The sequence below is a fragment of the Eumetopias jubatus genome, unplaced genomic scaffold, assembly GCF_037043125.1.
Source record: "Eumetopias jubatus isolate StellerSeaLion01/CBP00866 unplaced genomic scaffold, mEumJub1_p1.0 scaffold_14, whole genome shotgun sequence".
In the NCBI taxonomy this organism is placed as follows: domain Eukaryota; kingdom Metazoa; phylum Chordata; class Mammalia; order Carnivora; family Otariidae; genus Eumetopias; species Eumetopias jubatus.
Window position 1 is genome coordinate 103,193,359 of NW_028274820.1, and position 21,455 is coordinate 103,214,813.

Sequence of the window (21,455 nt, forward strand, 5' to 3'; positions counted from 1 at the left end):
GGTAACAGCACGTTCCTTGCACGGCTGCCACGGGGACGGAGAATGCAGACAAAAGCTCAGCGCGACACCCGACATGTCTGCCGGTGTCGCTGGACGTGAATTCCCCGACGAAAGGGCCACGCAGACGGCATGACAGCAGTTCGTGAAAACTGTGCACACTTACTTGTAATGTAGTATCAAAGACCACAAGCTTTGAACTGGTGGGAACGATGTCGTAACACTTGTGTGACCTCATGAAGCGCATGTAAACACCACTTTCTGAGTCTTCTGCTAAAAAGGAAAGAAAAAAGGCAGATATCAGCAACAATGAAGGACTTGCTCATCAGCTGGTGAGCACGTATGAAAACCTGCGGCCGAAAGACTTATGGACACTGTGACAGGTTTTCCCAGAAGAGCGAGAAGGCAAGGGCGCTCACGCGTGCAGGTCCTATCCAGCACGGCCCTGGAGATCCCCGCCTGGTCAGTATGGCAAGGAGAGAAACAGGCGTACAGATTGAAAAGGAGAAAGCAAAACTGTCTTTACTGGCAGATCATATAATTTTTTTTTACAAAGAAGATACCAAAGAAATCGACAAAAGCAGCTCCCAGACCTAAAAGAAATGAGTTGAGCAAGGTCACAGAATGCAGCATTACTAAAAACAAAGAAACACCTAATTTACAAATAAATGAATACACAATTTACAATAAACGCTAAATGAAAATACAGATCTACCCAAGGAGACAAGGCACTGAATAACTATGTGGACAGATACACAGATTCTTTAAATCTCTGTAAATGTTAGTGACAGCTGGCAAAAGGATGGCAAAGATTCGTGGGGGTTCCAGCATATTTATAAGCGAACGGCGTGGTGCCACCATCCAACCGATGACGCAGAAATCTGGGCTTCCTCCTCATCACATGACCTCTGCCACCCTCCCCGGTTTATCATGGGGCCCTGCAGAGTTTGCGGCAAATCTCTCTGTAATTCATCCACTTCTCCCCACCTCCACGGCCCCTGGCCTGGGTCTGATAAATGCCCTCACTTCCTAACTGGTCTTTCTGCGTTCAGTCCTGTTCTCTTCAATAGCTGTCCACACTGCATCCAGAAGGGTTATGCCAGATGCACGTTTGATCACGTCACTCCGCTGCTGAGAACACTTCAATGGCTTTCGAAAAAGACGGAATCCCTGGTGTAGCCTATGAGACCCGGCCTGAAAGGTGTGGCCCCTCCGACACCCCAGCCTCGCAGGTCACGGCCCGCACCCCAGTGCGTGTCCAGTTACGATGTCTTCTCTTCGTCCCTCCTCAACGCTACACTCTCTCCTTCCACGGGGCCTTCAACCACTGTCTCCTCCATCTTCAACATTTTGTCCATTTCTTCTTGGCCCCGTTAAACCCTCCTGCGCAGACTGTGCTCAAGGCCATGACTGAGAAGTTGTGGAACCAGAATTTAAACCTGGACGCCTCGATTCCAAAGCTGCGTTCCTATCCGGGATGATCGCCCACCGCCCCCGCCGGCAACGGCCCACCTCCTAACCGGTCTTCATGGTTGAGGGTAAAGTATACTACTTCCAAGGGACTTCTTCGACAACCTCACTTAGCCCACACTGATCTGTACATTTTGGGAGGACTGAGAGTATCTGGGAAATATCTGGGAAGAAAAAAATTATTTAGTATTACCAAAGGAAGTGTTGAACAGCGTGACACTAACCAAGTTCCTCAACCGTGGAAGGGGCTCGTTATCCCTTATTGTCCTACAGTAAACACTCCGCATATGCTGCCTGGTTTGCCAACTTCATGACAAACTATGCACACGCTCCCAAATCCCTATTTCCAATCTGACTGCTCTCCCAGGTCCTAGAATGCATAACCCTACTGCTCCACGGACCTCTCGACCAGTTCCTTCTCAAGCATCTCCCTGCCTGCTTGTGCAACAGTCGGCCATCCTGGTCTAGCACCCATGAACCTTCTCATTCCTCCACCTCCTGTTCCCATGTCCAGGCAAACAGCTCCCTGAGAAGCTCCCGACTGTATTTAATTTCACCTTCTTGTATTTGTTCATTCTGCTTTAACTTAAACATCCTTCTCTACGCTTTGTCCAACTTCAACCCAACCTCAAATGCCGTATTATCCACAGAATGTTCACTAAAGGCCAAGCATTTCTGTATCGTATCCCTCACCTAATTTACGTAACAATGTTGAGGGGTATGCCTTAACTTCTTTGCTTTACGATGAGCAAACTGAGATGAGGAGAAGCTGGGGAGCTGGCCTAAAGTCAGGATTTAAACTGAAGCAGGATTTAAACCTACGTCCAGGACCCCAACACTTCCCGAGAGAACTCTGCAGCTTCGCCAATGCACGCACACGTCGGACAAAGGCCTGTGGAGTGCTGCGCTCCATCAGGCAAGGTCCCTGGTGTTGAGACGTGAAGGTGAACACAACAGGCAGTCTCTGCCCTCCAAGCCCACACGCTGGTGGAGAACGATGGCACCCGGATATATGCCACGTGGCAGGAGAAGCCCTGGACCATGAGAGATCACCTGGGCGGACAACCAACCCTGGGTCAGAAAGGCAAGGAAGTTTAACGACCTCCTCCTCTGAAGACGTGTGGACCTCCGCCTATACTTCTCATCAGCGGTCACTTCACATCTCATTCGTAGTGATCTGTGCAGCTCTAACTCTTCTCCCTCTGGGCCGATCACTCCTTTGAATGGCCAGGACTTTGCTCGTCTACTACATTAATGAATTTAGTTAATTTAATAACTACTTATTGCCTATGATCTCTGTGTGGTTCTCCGAAAGCTGGTCAGTTGGATTTGTATGATCCTTCTCTCATGATCTGTCTTGGGGTGATGTGTTTTGGGAGGGAGACCAAAAGGTCAAATGCCATCTCAACCCACCATAGCAATGGCACCGGTGTCAACATGACTCACCACCCAGATCGCCTGGCTCAGGTAGTCTCAGTCAGGTTTCTGCACTGTGGTTACTCTGATCTTCTGCCCTGCAGTCTTTGCAAGAAAGTCACCATGTGCAGTCCTTACCAAAAGGTCAGGAGCTAGGCTCCACCTCCTTGAGGAAAGAGCATCTCCATACATTATTTGGAATTATTCGGTACAGAATTATCTGTCTGTCTGTATCACTATGGATTTATAATACTTATTTTATACTTTGGGTCAGGAAGCCCCCAGGGCGTTCACCCCCTCTGACAGCTGTGTGTGCTGCTGGGGAGCATGCTCCAAGTTCGGACAGCCTTCTGCCCTGCTCTGACTTCCTGCATGTCCCCTCCGCCCCCGGCCCGGGGCTTCCCTGCTCAGACACATGGCTTCCACATCAGCCAGGAGTCTGTGGAGAGCTGGGCTCTCTGGGATCTCCTCGGTGAGGGCTGCCTCAGTCAGCGAAGGCGGTGTGAGGGGGGCCCCCTCGCTCTTTGTCTGAGCACACCCCAGTCTCCACGACAGGGGTAGACATGTTTCGTCCATCACCAGCGTCTGACGTTATTAGCATGGTACTTGTTACAGTTCACAAACCAGTAAAATAACAACAAACAAATACCATTTGTTATTCAGAATTGCTCAGTTTTGATCCCTCCAGGATGGCACATGACATTCGGCCATGGCTCCTTACGCTCCTCTTGGCCGAGGCAGTTTCCCGGACCTTCCTTGTTCTGACGGTCTTGAGGAATCCCGGGAGGCATTCGGCAGGAAGGCCCTTGGCTGGGGAGTCTGACCTGCTCCTCACAGTTAGTATGGGTTTGGAGGAGGACCTACAACATGTTTTTTAAAATGTAAGAAGGTTGACCAAAGAAAGCAAAATGTTAAATATGTAAAACAAATTATAATAAAATTTATTTTGGTTTGTAATAAGGATACAGATTATTACTGCTGTAAAAAAAACCATATCAAAAACAAAGGTATTAGTATTTTAAGTTAGGAAAACAAAGTGAACTAATGTTCACTAAATGTCATGGCTTCCCTACATTGAGTATAAACTTTCTGATTATATGTGGCACCATCTGTATTATTTTCACTATGATGAAGTCTCAAATTACAACTGAAGAAAGAGACACAATGAAATGGAAAATAAGAGTAATGTGGAGTTAAACTAAAAAGAAAAAAAGAGGGGCACCGGGGTGGCTCAGTTGGTTAAGCGTCTGCCTTCGGCTCAGGTCATGGTCCCAGGGTCCTGGGATCGAGTCCCGCCAGGCTCTCTGCTCAGCGGGGAGCCTGCTTCTCCCTCTGCCTCTGCCCCTCCTCACCACTTGTTCTCTCTTTCTCTTTCAAATAAATAAAATCTTGAAAAAAAGAATAGAAACCAAAAAACCAAAACCATTCAACAGTAACAGGTTGTTTGGAATGCATTATTAAAATTTCTGAGAATGCAAGAAATTCAAAACCCCTTATTGAAAGGGTAACTGGGGCTAAGATATTATCAGGGTTCCGTTCTTGCTCTTGTTTTATGTCACGGGCCAGAAGCAGGATTACAGAGCATTACATGGGCACTGGCTTTCCTGGGTATAAGAGGAACCTGCTCGGGGACTGATGTGAAAGCCCACCACCCCTCCAACAGCACGCCAATCCACCGCTGGGTGAGGTAGCTGCTAACAAGCACCACTGGGAAGTAGAAAGTATTATGTCCAAGTGTTTAATTTCTGAAGGTTGACAAAATAATTTTTTTAAAGATTTTAAAAAAAGATTTGTATTTATTTATTTGCTGGAGCGAGAGCACAAGCAGAGGGAGCGGCAGGCAGAGGGAGAGGGAGAAGCAGGCTTCCCGCTGAGCAGGGAGCCCGATGTGGGACTCGATCCCAGGACCCTGGGATCATGACCTGAGCCGAAGGCAGACACTTAGCTGACTGAGCCACCCAGGCGTCCCGACAAAAGAATTTGAGAATGCAGTATCTAAGTTTAAATGCAAGCAATCGTACATGCCAGGCAGGACAGCGTGCAAGCAAGCATTTCCCCTCGAGCGGATCTGACTGCACACTCCTTTGACAAGCCCTCACTACTGCACCATGCACCGCCCATCAATGGCGCTTTCTAGCCACCTCACCCCATCCACCCTCCCAGCCTCTCTCCTACTACATCCCCAGGAATTGTCCACTCTCAGATCGCACTGATATTTCCTTTTCAAAGGCTTTTTTGAAGTTTGGGAAGTTCAACTTTGGGAATGTGCCCCTTGGGCTTCTGCCTCTGCTCTGCTCATGCTGTTCTCTCTTCTGAGAGAGCGCTTTCCCTTCCCATGATGGCCGACGGAAGTCCTGCCTACCTTTCGTTAGTTGAACAGTGGCTCCCCAAAATATATGCCCAGCTGGAACATCAGAACGAGAATTCATCTGGAATAAGCATCTTTGCAGATGTAATTACAGTAAGGATCTTGAGATGAGGTCAGCCTGGATTAGGCTGGGCCCTAAATCCAAAGACCACTGATCCCATTAAACAGAGACGATGAGACACAGAGAGAAGGCCACGTGAAGACCAGGCAGAGGCTGAGTGATGCAGCCCCGGGCCCAGGGATGCTGAGGACTGCAGGCAACTGCCAGAAGCTGAGAGTGAGGCAGGGCACAGATTACCCCCCGGAGCCGCCGGAAGGGACCCACGCCACCAGCCCCTGAATAAAGCTCCCCTCTCCGAAGCTGCCATGTCTGTGGCAGTCTGTGGTGGGGGCCTCAGGAAACTGACACAGCTTCCAGGTGGGAGTTCAAGGGCCCAGAACACCTTCCTCGGAGGACCTCAAGTCAGAAGTAACTGCTCGTTTTGACATTCCCGTTAGTGCTTTGTGAGTAATTCACTCCTGGAGTCGTTGTATGCCACGTACCAAAGTTATGGTCTGCCTTCCTTTGTAGACTGTAGCTTCTAGAGGCACCAGAAAGGGCACCCAACCCAGCCAGTTCCCAGCAAACCTCTCTACGGATTCCCAATCGGAGGACATCACTCAAGCCCATACAGGAGAGAGGGACTGCTCCTGTTGGTGTGCTGTCCTCACTCAACCAGCCCTGGGCATCCTCCCCAGCTGCCCGGCGGTTAACAGTTTAGAGCTGCGGGGCCTCGGGGCTTACAGGACCGACGGAAGGGTGGGGCCCTCAAAGGGACCGGTGACCTCTCCTTGGGGGCCGGCTTTTCAAGCTACTGTCCAGCCACCACAGAGAAGAGGCTCTGCTTGGCCACTGATGCAACACACACACACACACACACACACACACACACACACCCGACTGCAACACACACACACACACCCGACTGCAACACACACACACACCCCCGACTGCAACACACACACACACACCCCCGACTGCAACACACACACACACGCACACCCCCGACTGCAACACACACACACGCACACCCCCGACTGCAACACACACACACACCCCTGACTGCAACACACACACACCCCCGACTGCAACACACACACACACACCCCCGACTGCAACACACACACACACGCACACCCCCGACTGCCACACACACCCCCGACTGCAACACACACACACCTGACTGCAACACACACACACACACCTGACTGCAACACACACACACACCCCCGACTGCAACACACACACACACACACACACACACACACACGCACACATACCTCCTCCCTTTACAACTCGACACTGCTCTTCAAGTCATCACAGGTCAGAGCAACAGATCCAAACCACGTCTCAAAGAGCTGAGTGTGTAAGAATGAAGGCATTTCTTTGCTTATTTTAGAGAGCGAGCGAGAGAGAGAGCAAGCACAAGCGGGAGAGGCAGAGGGAGAGGGAGAGAATCTCCAGCAGATGCGCTGCTGAGCACAGAGCCTGACGCGGGGCTCGATCTCATGACCCTGAGATCATGACCTGAACCAAAACCAAGAGCTGGATGCTTAATCGACTGAGCCACCCAGGTGCCCCAGGATGAAGGCACTTTGTTTTTTTAAAGATTTGTATTTATTTGAAGAAAGAGAAAGACAGAGAGGGAGCATGAGTTGAGAGAGAGGAGGAAGGAAAGGGAAAGCACACTCCCCGCTGAGCAGGGAGCCTAATTTGGGGCTCCATCCCAGGACCCCGAGATCATGACCTGAGCTGAGGGCAGACACAACCGACTGAGCCACCCAGGCGCCCCAATGATGGCATTTTAAAACAAAATTCACAAATCACCCCAAACTTCACTTAAAACCCCCCTGAAACCAAAAGCCCCAACTCCTTATTTCCAATCCCCATAATTTTAACTTAATATATAGATATTTCATTATAATTCCACAAACGATTAATATTAATTTTTTTTAAGTTTTTAAAGATTTTATTTATTTATTTGACAAAGAGCGACACAGCAAGAGAGGGAACACAAGCAGGGGGAGAAGGAGAGGGAGAGGGAGAAGCAGGCTTCCCGCCGAGCAGGGAGCCCGATGCGGGGCTCGATCCCAGGACCCTGGGATGATGACCTGAGCCGAAGGCAGACGCCTAACGACTGAGCCACCCAGGCGCCCCAGATCAATGTTACTTTTTGAAAGACAAGTTTACTATACACATATGCTATCTTTTATTTTTTAGAAAACCATTTAAAATAGTTGAGCAAGAAATAAGCAAAAATGGGGAACATGGAGCTTAAAGTATATGGGAAAGCCCAGACTCATGTTAAGTTTTCCTGAAGTGCTTAGAAACACAAATGTTAACAAAGTCAATGCTTAAATATCATTTTACAGGTATAAGGCTTACCCCCTTATTGGTCTTTTCTAAGAACTAGGATCTTATTTTTGTTAAGAGGTAGCAAAATAAAGGAACTGCATTAGATTTTTTTCTCTCCATTCTTTTTGCATTTGGTTTGGTGCGTACGGGTGGTGAGTCCCCACCAAGGGGGAAGTGCATGGGCTCTTCCAGGAAGGGCAAAGACTCAGTAGGAAATAAGTGTGGGTAGGTAAAGGCACACGGTCTCTCCAGCTAGTTCGAAACTGGCTGTAATAAATGCCTGAGGGATCTCACAGAGCCGTGACCTTGAAATTACATGTGACTCCCGTTCATTTTAAAATGGCTTCATGTTGAATTCTGGGAGCCACATGACTGAAATGTGCACCCCAGCCAATGCTCCCTCGTTCTCAGGACACAGACAGACTACTCCGCTGAAGCCAGGGTGAGGATCAAGCCCCGAGCACCCGACACGCCGGCAGGATGGGGCCGCGCTGACGGGGACAATGCCAGGAACTGCCTCGCGGCCACCAGCACCTTCTATCAAGTATGTTTCCAGCAACTTACAGACGTTTCCTTCTCCCTCTAGCTTATTAAGGATTTTGTTAAAGGAACATATGCTGACCTTGCTCTAGTGCTATTTTGGTATCTACTGAGATGACCAGAGGCTCCTCTCCTTTAACTGGTGGATGTTAATTCCTTGGTGATTTCTTAATAAACTGCAGCCTTTTTACATTTCTGGGACAACACCTTGCTTGGTCACCGTGCAGCTCAGGGCTCCTCCTGCTGATGTGTACTCAGGGGCTCTGCCCATATTCTCAAGGCCAGGTTAAGTCATCTGTTTTCTTCTATGTGTGCCATCAACTGGTTTGCATGTCAGGGTCGAGCTCGCTTCACAGAATGAGCTGGAAGCTGCCATTTTTTCTATGCCCCTAAATAAAGTAAATAACCTACATGTTAACCGCTCCTTGAAGGCCTTACAGAATGCACCGATCGGTGGGCTGGATACCAGGCCTCTTTTGCAGAGGCAGAGGAAGGCTGAGGACTTTTCATTACTTTTTTTTTTTTTAAATAGCTTTGTTGAGATAGTATTCACATCCATACCGTTCACCTATTTAAAGTGTACAATTCAACTAATTTTAAATTTCTTTTATGGTGACTTAAAAGAGTTCTAAATTTATCGATATAGTTTGGTATACTCAGGTTTCTTTTAATGCTATTTCCTAAATCCTTGCATTTTTAAGAACCCCCCCGACTTCTGAAGCTTTGCATTTTCACTCACTATATTCCTGAACAGACTTGACAGAGGTTTGCCCACTTTTTTGGTCTCTTCCAAGAAGTAAGCTTTTGGTGTTGTTGAGCAAGACTATGTTTTGTATTCCATTTCATTGATTGCTGCTATTGCAGTAGGATTTTAGGAGGGAAAAGAGATACATGAATATATTCAGCAAATCATCTTGAGTCACAAGTATGGCAGCCCAATGCAGTCAATTCCATCAGGTGAACTAAAGTCTGTGCGTCAGCAGAGTCCCACACCGGCATGCTGCAGTCTGAGATTCAGACAGAACGCTACCCCTATGACTCACTACAGTTTGCCAGCGCTTGGACATCTGTCTGTGAAAGTGCGCACATCTTTGGGGTTTAGCAACATGGTGGATCCTTCTGCAGCGGACCCTCTGGTGACTTCCAACATGGCACATCATTTGCAGAATAAGGCCCTAACAGAAGATCCCTCTATAGGCTCCCAGGCTTCTGGGGTTTCCCTCAGGCCCGGCAGGCAGCAGGCGGGTCTTCTCCAGTGGGAACTCCAGGAAGTCTGGGTTCCGGCAGGAGGGAATGTAGAAGGAAGAAGAGGGCAGGGCTAGACCAAACTTAGATTAGAACTGCCACCGTCTTCTGTGTGAGCTCGGGCAAACCACTTCATGCCCTTACCTTGCATTTCTTCATTTGTAAAATGGGGATAACACCGTCTTTCTTGCAGGGTGACTGAGGAATGGGGATAAACCAACTCCAACACCCCATCCCACGCAGCACTCATGCCGGGAGAAGTCTGACAGCGCAGCTACTAAAACTGTGGCTGAATAAACCATTGTCACCGCATGACGCGCTAATGGTGACTTCGACCTTTAAATTCCTGCCTCTCCGGGCCTTCTCGGGACTTTATCACAGGCCCGACCTGCGGAGACTGTCCTGCTCGGCAGGCATGGTAGTGAATGCTACCTCATGTTCCTTAGTCCTCACAGACTCCTGTTAGCTAAGTGCTGCGAGTATGTCCCAGTTAGACATGAAGCTGAAGCTTGGAATAACTTGCCTGGGGTCCCACAGCTATTAGGTGGAAGGACCGGGGCTCCAAGCTGGCTCTGACCTGTGCTCCTAGTGACTGTGATGCTAATTACACACACAGCTCAGGGTGGGGGCACGCCATACACATGCTCCAAAGCTAGAGAAGTCGTGGGAAAAGCGAGAGCAAACCAGGGTGTAAATAAGCAAGTGAGAGTGCGGACGTGTGCCTTCTCGAGATCTTATTGGGATGTTGAGACACTCCATTAAAAAAAGTAGCCTATGATCTATAAACCACTGGTAACAGCTGACCGTTAGTTACAAACGACCAATGTACAACCATGAATCAGGCAGTTCCATAAATTCAGATTCACAGGATATAACTCAAGTGGGGAAATAGCTCGAGTGGGACAGATTAAAAAGTGACAAAAATTTAACCAAAAGGTCCCCAAATGAGTTTCCTCCCCCGAACTGACGCCCCCACCCTTTTATTGTCAGGGATAAGCTAGGCTTCTTCTCCTCTGACGTCAGTACCACTGCAATCCCAGGCACAAAGGAAAGACCTAAAAGACGTTTTCCTCAGTTACCAGGTTACGTAAGCGAGCCACCCCGTTTCCACCCACTGCTGCCGTCGTTCTGCCGCCGAGAGCTCTGTCTCCATATCGGGGGGGGGCTCTGCACCTCTGGGTGGCACCCCAAGTCTTCAACCTCCCCGCACGCCCCACCTGTCACTGGTCTGTGAGGGGCACACATTAACTTGGCAGATGGATTTCCTCTCCGTCTTTCACAGAAAGGCCTTCTTTCTTTATAAGAAATAACTCTAATGACCTGAAGTACACTGAGCTTACATGCCGGAGTAAAAGTTAAAACCTTTAAAACATATACACACACACACACACACACACATACACGTATGTTCAAATATGGAACAAGTATGTACTGAAAACGAAGTCTCATTCATCACAGTATCTTTGAAACATGGCGAGTGGTAAGTTTTCAGTCCCCATCCTCACAGAGCTTGCAAGTCAGTGACCAAGAAACACGAGTAACTGCCTCTCTCCTTCGCAGCCCCTATCAAGCCTGAGGGATCAAGAGAGAACCATCAAGTCCCGTCTGAGGCTTCGGGAAAGGCTTCCCCAGGGAAGTGACGTTTGGGCTGAGATCTGAAGAAAACCAGCAGGTGGCCAAGGGGAGAGGAGGACCAGCCCGGGGAGGGGGCGGCCAAGGACGTGCAGAGGGGGCGTGGGGGGGCAGCAGAGAGGTGAGGAAATGTGGACTCCAGCCCAAAGGCAGAGGCGAATCACCGAAGGCTTCTAAGCACAGGAGCGACATGATAAAATACCTCTAAGGGTGGCGGGTACTCCTGACTGGAGGGCCAAGACGATGCTGGGAGCAGCCCCGCCCACAGCCTGGCCTCGAGCGCTGGCAGAGGTGACGGTGGCGATGGTGACATGGATTCATCACCAGGACGTGGGAGGGGGAGCGAGCCAGAGTGTCATGCTGGTTAACACAACAACAACAATTCGACGGATGGGCCGCCGCTCACCCAACTCGGCCGGGCAAAACCAGGGAGGACGGGGTGCAGGAGGCTAGAACCCAGAGGCCACCGCGTGGTCAGCAGAGGCGTCGAGCAGACAACTGGGGGCTCAGGAGAGATGTGGCCGGGGTGTCTCCTTGGGTATCGCCAGTCACGAAGCATCGTGGTGATTAAACACAGGGGTTCCAACACTGGGCAACAGGCCCCAGGGTCTGTAAGGCGACGGCAGCAAGCAAGGCTGTGGAACACGAAGGCCCATGAGCAATGTCCAGCGCTCGAGAAAGAAGAGTAAAGACCATCGAGGAGATATGACCACCCGCCGGCTGCATATGAGGGGCCTGCAAGGGTGCTGTGGGGGGGGGGGCGTGGGCAGAGGCCGTCCCTGCGGACTGTCACCAAGGGTTTAAAGTAAGAAGAGGCGTGACAGGTGTCCAGTGGAGTCTGCACAACGCCGACACTGGCAAGCGCCTTGGGGGCTCAGGCGGAAGCAGGCCAGCAAATTACAGGAGGTGGGAAAACAAAGCCGATTTCCGAATACAAGATGATTTCGTGCTGGTTATGCACACTGGCTCACAGCACGGGACTGTGTTTGAATCTGGCTTCTCCACCTTCCTAGATACGGCCCCAAGGTCATTTATTTCTCCTTTTACTTTCTTGATTTCTTCCTCTATAAAACAGGGATGATAAAAATGTTTACCTCTCAAGGCTGTTCTGTGGGTTTGATAAATGTGAACACAGTACTCGATATGCTCCATACATGCTGGTTCTGAGAACCACAAAAAAGGGATATAAAAAATCTTCCACTTCTTTCAAGCAAACTCCAAATGCTCTGTAGTATCAAGCTCCCCCGCTTTAAAAGCTACAGGTGAAACTTAAAGTCGCAGAGATGCCGTATAGTATCTTTCAGGGACTCTGCGGCCCACACAGACCTGCAGGATGGGCCCATCCCCGGCCACCGCACCCCCACGTGAATCGCAGGTCCGGACTGTGGCCCGCGCGCTGGTGGGGTCGAAGCTGAGTGCCACCCAGGAGCAGGCAAAGTCAGTCTTGAGAGGGAAGGTCATGGAGATCCATCCGTCATGGAGAGATGCATGCAGAATGCTGTCTCAGCTCCTGATGACTTTCCAGTTACTTGTGAAGCCTGGAGACAGGCCCCTCCTTCCAATGCCCCCCAGTCTTCTGCACTCTCCTCTTTATTTCAAGTAGTCAAGATCCTTCCATTTCAGGAAACAAAACCTCCCCAGTCTACAAGACGACTACTCTATCTCATCAAATCTGAGATACCGTCGAATATCAAGCTACAGCCTGACTTCAGAGATATGAAAACGTGTACCTTAAAATCTATTAAATATGGCAAGTTTTTAAGTACGGGGTCAGCTGGAGAAGAAAAATTTTAATTGTAAGTGTTTCATAAAAGTGTAACTACTTTTATAATTAAGAGAGAATCTCTTGTCTAAGGTGAGTATGTAAACTCAGTAGGGAAGCACAGAGTTTGGATGATAGATTATCAGAGCCTTCCAATAATCTATAATAATCTTATCATTACGGAGGAGCGGGAGAGGGGTGAGGACAAGCCTGTCACAGGGGCCTCTCTACCACCAGAGGTCAGCACTCCTCACATCAGCAGACAGCGCCGACGAAGTGGACCCAGCTGAGCCTCACTGAGCAGCGGCCCTAGGGCTGGTGATAAAGGGGGTGCGGGGGTGCTCTGCTGTTACCACAAAAACACAGACAATTCTCCCTGAAGTCAGAGCAGTGTTTCTCAGACTTTTTCACCGTCCAATCCCCCTCTGAAACTTCTTATACATTTTCCCTCTTATCTGTCCCTCCCCCATGAAACTTTAATACCACAGATACACTGTGTATCTGTTCATGCGCTGTGGCCCTTTGGAGAGCCACAAACCACTGTAACATCTAAGATCTTCTGTCCCCTGACAAGAACCGAGCTTTGCTCACTTTGCTCCCCAGCTCAGAATGAATGAGTTTGAGTGGGCACAAAATTTCGGTTCTCTTTATAGGGTGGCTGGTGGTTGCTTTAGGCCCTATTTTTGAATTAGAAGGAAAAGTTCAAGTTCACTAAGTGCCAGGCCTTGTTTTAGACAGAAAACTCACAACAGCAACAGCAACAAAACAAGCCGGCAAAGCCCCAAGAGACTGTGGATTTTATCTGAGGATGCAGCTACTTCATTACCAAACGGGGCCTAAAACTCTGAGACTCTTGACTGAAAAATAACGCCTTCCCTCCTAAAAAAGGCGGCCCCTGTTTCTTACTTTTGATCCGTGTAGGCTCGGCTGACCAGCCTTGCTAGAAAAATGAGTTGGAGGTGAGTTCTGAAAAGGTAACGCTTTGGAAAATGCTGTGAGGGTGAAGGAGGACAGCAACAGCGGCCTGGGGTCAGGGAGCAGTCAGACGGCGAGCTCGGAGGCGAGAAGCCGGCAGGAGAGCCAGCTAAGTGGGACGGGACACCACAGCAAGCTCCTGAAAGCCTGAACTCAGGGAAGAGTCCGTGAGAGCTGAAGGGACAAGAGGAAAGCCGGGAGATAACACACATAGCTCCGAGGGGCTCTTGAAGTCTTGAAGCGGTGCCAATATTATAGATTTACTAGGCACGAGTGAATGGCTGGCACTTATCTACTTCGGAAAGCATTCCTGGGTTGTGTTTAGGTCCCTACGAAGTACTTGTGCTTGGTCCCGCCATCAAATAAGTCCAAGACAATTAATCTTGATAAAAACAAATCTAAATATGATTGACATGTGAATAAAAAAATCGGAAAAGCAAACACATCCAGTGCTTGCTATGGGTGAGGCACTGTTCTCATCACTTTGCATACGCGGAACCATGGAGGCCTCCCGACACTCCCATAAAGTAACGTTTACAGAGATGCTGTCCTCACTAGGAGTCCCAACACTGCTGAGCACCTACGATGCACCAGCCATCTCAGGCACGGGGAACAGCAAGACGGATTGTGAAAGGGGCACAGAAGGGATTTAGGGGGACGGCCTCAAAGAGAGGGCAAGATCTGGGCAGAGCGGTGATGCACCAGTGAGACTGGCAGGATGGAGACAGAGGAAGAGGAGGTCTTGCCTGCAGTACGATGGGACATCCAACGCACAGAGACCACGAGAGGTACACAGAGCAGGGGTCTGGCCAACTACACCTGGGAGCCAAATCCGGCCTGCTTTGTATTTAATTTACTTATTTATTTAAAAGATTTTTTTAATTTATTTGACAGAGAGAGAAAGCAAGCAAGCACAAGCAGGGGGAATGGCAGGCAGAGGGAGAAGCAGGCTCCCCGCCGAGCAGGGAGCCGGATGTGCGGCTCAATCCTAGGATCCCGGGATCATGACCTGAGCCGAAGGCAGACGCTTAACCGACTGAGCCACCCAGGCGCCCCACCGGCCTGCTTTTTAAATAAAGTTTCACTGGAGTGTAGCCTGTTGGATTGAGTTTGGTCTTCCACGGCTTTCTGCCTAGCTGCTGCACGGGCGAGCTGGGGAGTCGTGACAGAGACAGAGACCATCTGGCCCTTTGCAGAAGTTTGCCGAGGCCTGTTCTAGAGCCTTGTTCTTCACAGAGGGGTCTATGAAGCAGCAGCATCGGGAAGCGTGGCAGAAATCCAGACTCTCAGGTCCCCCCTCACCACCCCCCCCAGACCCCCAGAATTAGTATCTGCCTCTTAAAAAGATCTCTGGTGATTTCTGGCACAGAACACTCTCTGATCACTGGTGTGTATGGCCGGGAGGAGGCAGTGAGGCTGCAGATGAAGAGAAGCACGCACTTATCCTATATATAGACGGGAGACAGTGGTAAAGATTTTCCCGTAAAGGAGTGGTCCCTCCGTCAGAGTGTAATAGGGAGAAGGGTTGGCAGCAGAAAGTGGGCAGGCCACTGGTGTCAGAACCCAGGCAAAAGATGACCCTGACCAGGCATGGTGGATCGTGGAATAGCTTTTTCCTCCTTCCCAGAAGCAAATGACGTTTTAAGAGATGACTCTGACTTCACCAGTGCCCCCCTGTTTCTAACAAATATAGTATCAATTATAATTTATTAGGAAATAGAAAAATACTTGATAACAAAAATATTAGTCATCATGTGTTTCTGTATATAGCAAATATATCTCCATCTAAGCAATGTGTTCAGAGCACAAGGCATACATACGTTACGACATTAACTGGGTAAGAAGGAAATTTAAAGATTTAATGAGGATCTATTCAATAGCTATCTATTCTGTAGGCTGCTAACACATCAGTTCACAGAATATTTAAAGGTGTTATGGCTTAAACTGTTAGGACCCCTCCCACATCCCCAAATAAACGTAAGATTCTGCTTGATATTCAGTTTTTCCATACCATGGATGAATAAGCAATATAAAGTTCAAAAGAAACAAAGCAGCATTTTAGACAACCACGCCAACACTATTTCTTCTTCCAGCTCTGCTAACGGCTTCCAAGCGAGTGCTTAACATTCTGCCTCCTTAAAAATCTAGAAAAGTTTGACAGGGTTATTTGTGGGATTCAGTATGCTTTAAATGACAGCAATATAGATAAAAATAGATGGGAGAAAACAGGAAATCCCCTTTCTTAGATGCTTAGGTTTAATACTTCGCATTCATTATGTTGACAGAAATAATGAAAAGAAACAAGGCTCGTGTATCGGCTTTGAGAAAAGCAACATAATTAAATCAATAAATCTCAAGTAAGAAACCGTCCCCCCATCAAATCCATGTTGAGAACAATCTCTATTTTAAGATTCATTAATAAAAGCCTTAAAAAGTCCATGAATTCAGTAAAGTGGTTAATGGCACTTAAAAAATAATTGCCAGAGCACTTACTATGGGTCTACACTGTATTACCACTGCACAAATTATCTCATTTAATCCTCAACACACCCCAGCATTAGATCCATTTTATAAAAAGGGAAAGTAAGGCACAGAAGAGTTCAGTAACTTGTCCAAAGTCACAAAGCTGAATAAGAAACGGAGCTAAGATGTGAAGCTGGGACTGTGTTCTTAACCATAACCGTGGGCACCTTGCTAACACATCTGCTCTCCACTTTCCTCTTGCCCCCACGTGAATCTGCAAAAGGTTTAAATGCAATAGACTCTCATCGTTACTGATCTCAGGGACAAAGAAAACCCCCATGGTCTAGACATTCAAAGTGTCAGTTGAAAGGGAGACACACCACATTGCCCTGTGGACAGTGGTCAAAATTTGACCTGCCACACGGAACTGATGAGTAATGGGGTGGCTTCGATTTAAGATACTGGATTATTTTTCAGTAGGATAAAATGCAAATTAAGTCCCAGTAAAATTCTGAAACGTATCGTGTAACTGCTGGTTAATAATAAATACGGATACAGACTTTTAACGATAATTACCACGCATGCATTATCTTCCAGCTAACATATTTGTGAAATGCTGCAAGGAATGTAAAACATAAAATAAATGTAGGTACTGGCCTAATACTGTCTGGTTAACATTCTCATCTTTGGCTGTGTAATGCTTATTTAAGTGATCGCCTGACTGTAAATGAACACAAGTATTAAAGTAAAGTTGGCACAGGGCACAGCATCCACATGGCACATTCTTTGTTCCAGGAGCTTTATTCCGTCAATACTCTCAGCAAAAAGACAAGTCACCAAGTAAATAACGCAAGTACGCCAGGCAGTGTGGGGTTCTTTTAAAACAAATGCCTCAAATTGTCAAACATCTTGTACGAAGTTCTTTTTCGACTTTGAGCTCATCCTATTCCATTTCAAATGTGAATTTTGCCAAAAAACAAGCTTATCCCCTTCCAGTTTTAACAGTTTCAAAATAAGATCCAGGTGAACTCTCATCTATTCTGTTTTAAAATATTAATTTTGCTAGAGAGCAAACTCGCCCCTTCACATTTTAACAGCTTCTAGACAAGATCCAGGCAAGTAAGAAGAAAACAGGGCAGGAAAAGGAGAAGCCGAGTGAGAGAAGAGGCGACAGAAATGATGGGAGTGACAGGGTCACCTGAACTCCAAACCAACGCACTAAGCCGCTTCTGGTGTTCCTATTCAACTTTCCCTATTAACCAGCAGACACACCCTGCTGGCGGTATTTTCGGAAACACAGATAAGGGAACCAGTCGGTGTTATTTAAAGGTAAGGGCCATCAACAGAATTTGGGGGTTACCTCTACGTGTACCGTGGCATTACAACAATTATGCTGCATGACACCTTGCTCGCCTTCGAGTTCGGCTGTTAAGGACAAAAGGGCCGCCCATCGGTGTCGGTGCGGATGGCCGGCTTGCGCGGCTCCCCTCCCGAACCCGGCTGGGATTCCAGCCCGCGAACGGCACCCGCGGGCCACTGCAGACGTCCCTTGTGCCGGCTCGGCGTCTGCATCCCCGGCCGTGCTCGCCAGGCAGCCGGGGGCCGCACGGCCTCCGGGGCGTGAACCCCGGCGGTCCCCGCGCCCGGCCCCTCGGCGACGACACGGAGCGCGTTCCGGCGGGGGGCACTCACCTTCTTCTTCCAACTCGAATTTCTCCAGCATGCCGGCTTCCGCGGGTCCCGGGGCCGCCGCCAGCGCCGCCTGAGGAGGAGGAGGAGGACAGGGATCAGCATGCGCTCGGCGGCGCTCGTCCCGGCCGCGGGGGCGGGGGCGCGGGGGCGCGGGGCGGGGACGCGGGGCGGGGGCGCGCGGGGGCGCGCGGGGGTGCGGGCGCCGAGTGCGGGCGGGGCCGCGCGGGGCCGCTGCGGGGAGGGGCCTCCGGGCCGGCGGCGAGCGGCGAGCGGCGGGGCCCCGCCCGCCGGCTGGGATCCGAGCGGAACGGAGAGGGCGGCGCGGCCCAGGCCCGGCCTTGCCCCCCGCCCGGAGGGCCGCAGGTGGCGCGGGCCGCGGCCTAACCTGCCGCCCCTCCCCGAGTGGAACGGTCCGCCCCCCCCCGCCCCCCGGCGGCTTTGGTACGGACCGGCGAGGAGGAAGCGTGGGAAGAGGACCCCGAGGAGCCCGGGCCGGGCTCGCGCGACGGCGGCCGGGGCGCCCCCCTCCGGCCGCGGCCCACCTTCCCGCCACGGCCGCCGGGCGGCCATTAGCGGAGGCCCGTTTTCCCATCGTCGCCCGGCCCTCCCACCGCACCGCGCTCGTCCGCCCACCTTCCCCGCCACCCACGGCCGGCGCGTCCCCGCAGGGTTAACCTGCGCAGGTGTGGTCTCGGCCCGGCCGGGGGTGGGGCGAGAGGGGAGAGCCGCCGGGTGGGCGGGGCGACGCGCCTGGGAGAGGAGCTGGGGGCCGCGGGACCCCAGAGAGGGAGATGGCACCGCACACCCGGGGCGGGGGGGGGGGGATGGCTTTTCTTTTTTTAGATTTTGGATTAAACTGTCCATCCTCGTCCCTTATTTAAAAAAGAAAAAAAAATGCTCCGTGGGTTACACGTACTGTAGATACACTTTGTAGCTATCAGTTTTACCCAGCCATGGAAGTCTTAATTTGCTTCCTTTCTTCACAGCTGATTCTCTACTTTGGGTGAACCACTGCCAAAAGCTCACACAAATCTCAGTCTGGCCCTGGCCACTCCTGTCACCCTGGATCTTGGGTATCTGAGACTCTCCTATCGACAGCTCACGTTGGCAGGCAGGGAGGCTGCCAGGGCTGCCTGGGAGAGCAGGGCCGCCGGAGAGGAGGCAGGCGCCCGACTCCCCGAGGCCCTCCTGTGTGACAGCCAGTTTCTGCCCCATCTTTGGCGTGCCCTTTGCTCACTGCAGACTGCAGGGGCCCTGACAGCGATAAGCTGATTAGGGGTGTAAAGCACCCCCCACCCACACTCACACACCCACCCCTTGAAAGGAAGCTAGTTTTATCACTTTTTCAAGCCTGGCCTGGAAAAGGAAGTACTAAAATCTCCTTTGCATTTCCTTTTTGCTCTGTCATCTCAGTTGGGCCAATCCCTAAGTCTTAAGCCTCTGCTTAAAGGCGGGGGGGGGGGGGGGGGGTGGGCAAGGAGAGGACAAAACTAATTTTGTAAGACCTTTGGTGGTAAAAAAAAAAACCCCAGCAAACCCTACAGCTATGTCTTCCTTAACAGCAAGAACCTGAATGCTTGCCCTCTAAGTTCAGGAACAAGGCTACTATGCCTCTTTTCAGACTACTCTTACTCAACGTAGTACTGGAAGTTCCAGCCACTGCAGTAAGGCAATAAAGAGAAAGAAAAGGCATACAAATTGCAGAGGAAGAAATAAAATCATCCCTATGTGCAGATGACATGGTTGTCTTCGTAAAAAGCTCCAAGGAATCTACTGAAAAACAAAACAAAAACAAAAAAATACCCAAACCAAACCAAAACCAAACAACCACAACTAGAACTAGTGAGTTCAGCAAAGTCATAGGCTACAATATCAACACACAAAAATCAATTGCATTTCTATATACGAACAATGACCATATGTAAAGTGATATTAAAAACAATACATAATTTATAATCACTGCAAAGAAAATTAAATGTGCAGGTACACACTTGAGAAACCATGTGCAAGATCTGTATGCTGAAAATTACAATATGTGATTGAAATGAAAGAAGACCTAAAGAAACGGAGAGATACCCCATGTTAATGTTTTGGAAGACCCAAATTAGTAAGGATGTCAGTTCTCCCCCGGATTGATCTCTACGTTTAATGCAATTCCTACCAAAATCCTAACAAGATTTTCTGTAGACAAGATGAGCTTATTCTGAAATTTGTACAGGAAGGCATAAGCTGGAGAATAGCTAAAACAATCTTGAAAATGGAGAACGAAGGGGGAGTAATCAAGACATTGTGGTACTGGTAGCGGGACAGACACAGTAATCAAAAGAAGCAAATAGGGAATCTAGAAACAGACCCACAGAAGTACATCGAACTGTTGTTTGAGGAAGGTGCAAAAACAGTGGTGTTGGAGCAGAGGTTATTATAGGCAAAAAAATAAACCTTCACATAAGCCTCACATCTTATACAAAAATGAGCTCAAATTGAGTCGTGGACTTGAAAATAAGATGTAAAACCATACAACTTGTAGAAAAGAATCTCTGGGATTTCCTAGGCAAAGAGTAAGACTTGATATCAAGAGCATGATCCATAAAAGGTAAAATGAACAAATCGGACCTCATTAAAATTAGAAATGTTTGCTCTGTGGCAGACCCTGTTAAGAAGATGGAAGGACAAGAGACAGAGTGGGAGAAAATACTTGTAAAACGACACAGCCAACAAATGACTAGCGTCGGGTGTACGTAAAGACCTTTCAAAACTCAACAGTAGAAAAACGAAAGTCAGAATTCAGAATATGGGCAAAAGATATGAAGAGACACTTTACTGAAAAAGATGAATGGCAGTAAGCACATGAAAAGATGTTCAACAACATCAGCCATTAGGGAAATACAGATTAAAACCACAGTAAGCTGTGACCACACACCCTATTAGAATGGCCAAAATAAAAACGGTGAGCAACACCAAATGCTGGTGAAGATGACGAGAAACAGGATCCCTTCCGCATCGCTGTGGGGACGGGAAGTCGCACCACGGCTCTGGAAAACAACCTGGTAGTTTTTTATGAAACTACACGTACAGTTGCCATATGACACATCATTTGCCATTTTGGGCATTTATTCCAGGGAAACAAAGACTTATGTTTATGGGAAAACCTGTATACCATGTTTCATTTGCAATAGCCCAAACTGGAAATACCAGATGTCGTTCAGCGGGCAAATGGTTAAACAAACTACGTTACATCCCAACCATGGAATAGTCCTCAGCAACAAAAAGGAATGACCTATTGATACATACAACTACTTGCATGAATGTCCAGGGCATTCGGCTGAATGAAAAGCCAATCCCCAAAAGGTACATACTGTGCTATTCCATTTATATAGCATTCTTGAAATGACAAGATTATAGAAGTGGAGAACAGATCAGTGGGTGCAGGGGTTGGGGTGGGGATTGGGGACAGAGGGACCTGTGGCTATAAAAGGCAGCATGAGGGATCCTTGTGGTGA

General features: G+C 49.1%; 1 protein-coding gene across 4 annotated transcripts in view; it reads right to left on the reverse strand.

Moving 5' to 3' along the window:
* The window catches only part of PRKAG2 (protein kinase AMP-activated non-catalytic subunit gamma 2), a 254,073-nt gene that overhangs the window by 38,765 nt on the left and 193,853 nt on the right, over nt 1-21,455 (reverse strand). For 2 of the 4 annotated variants that reach the window (XM_088018514.1, XM_028089209.2), the window contains exons 5-6: nt 17,956-18,025; nt 164-267 (exon numbers count right to left, since the gene is read on the reverse strand). In XM_088018514.1, the coding sequence (XP_087874640.1) occupies nt 164-267; nt 17,956-18,025 (174 nt within the window). Of the gene's footprint in view, nt 1-163; nt 271-17,955; nt 18,026-21,455 lie in introns of all 4 variants that reach the window. The other 2 variants (XM_088018513.1, XM_028089208.2) reach the window with 1 other exon arrangement.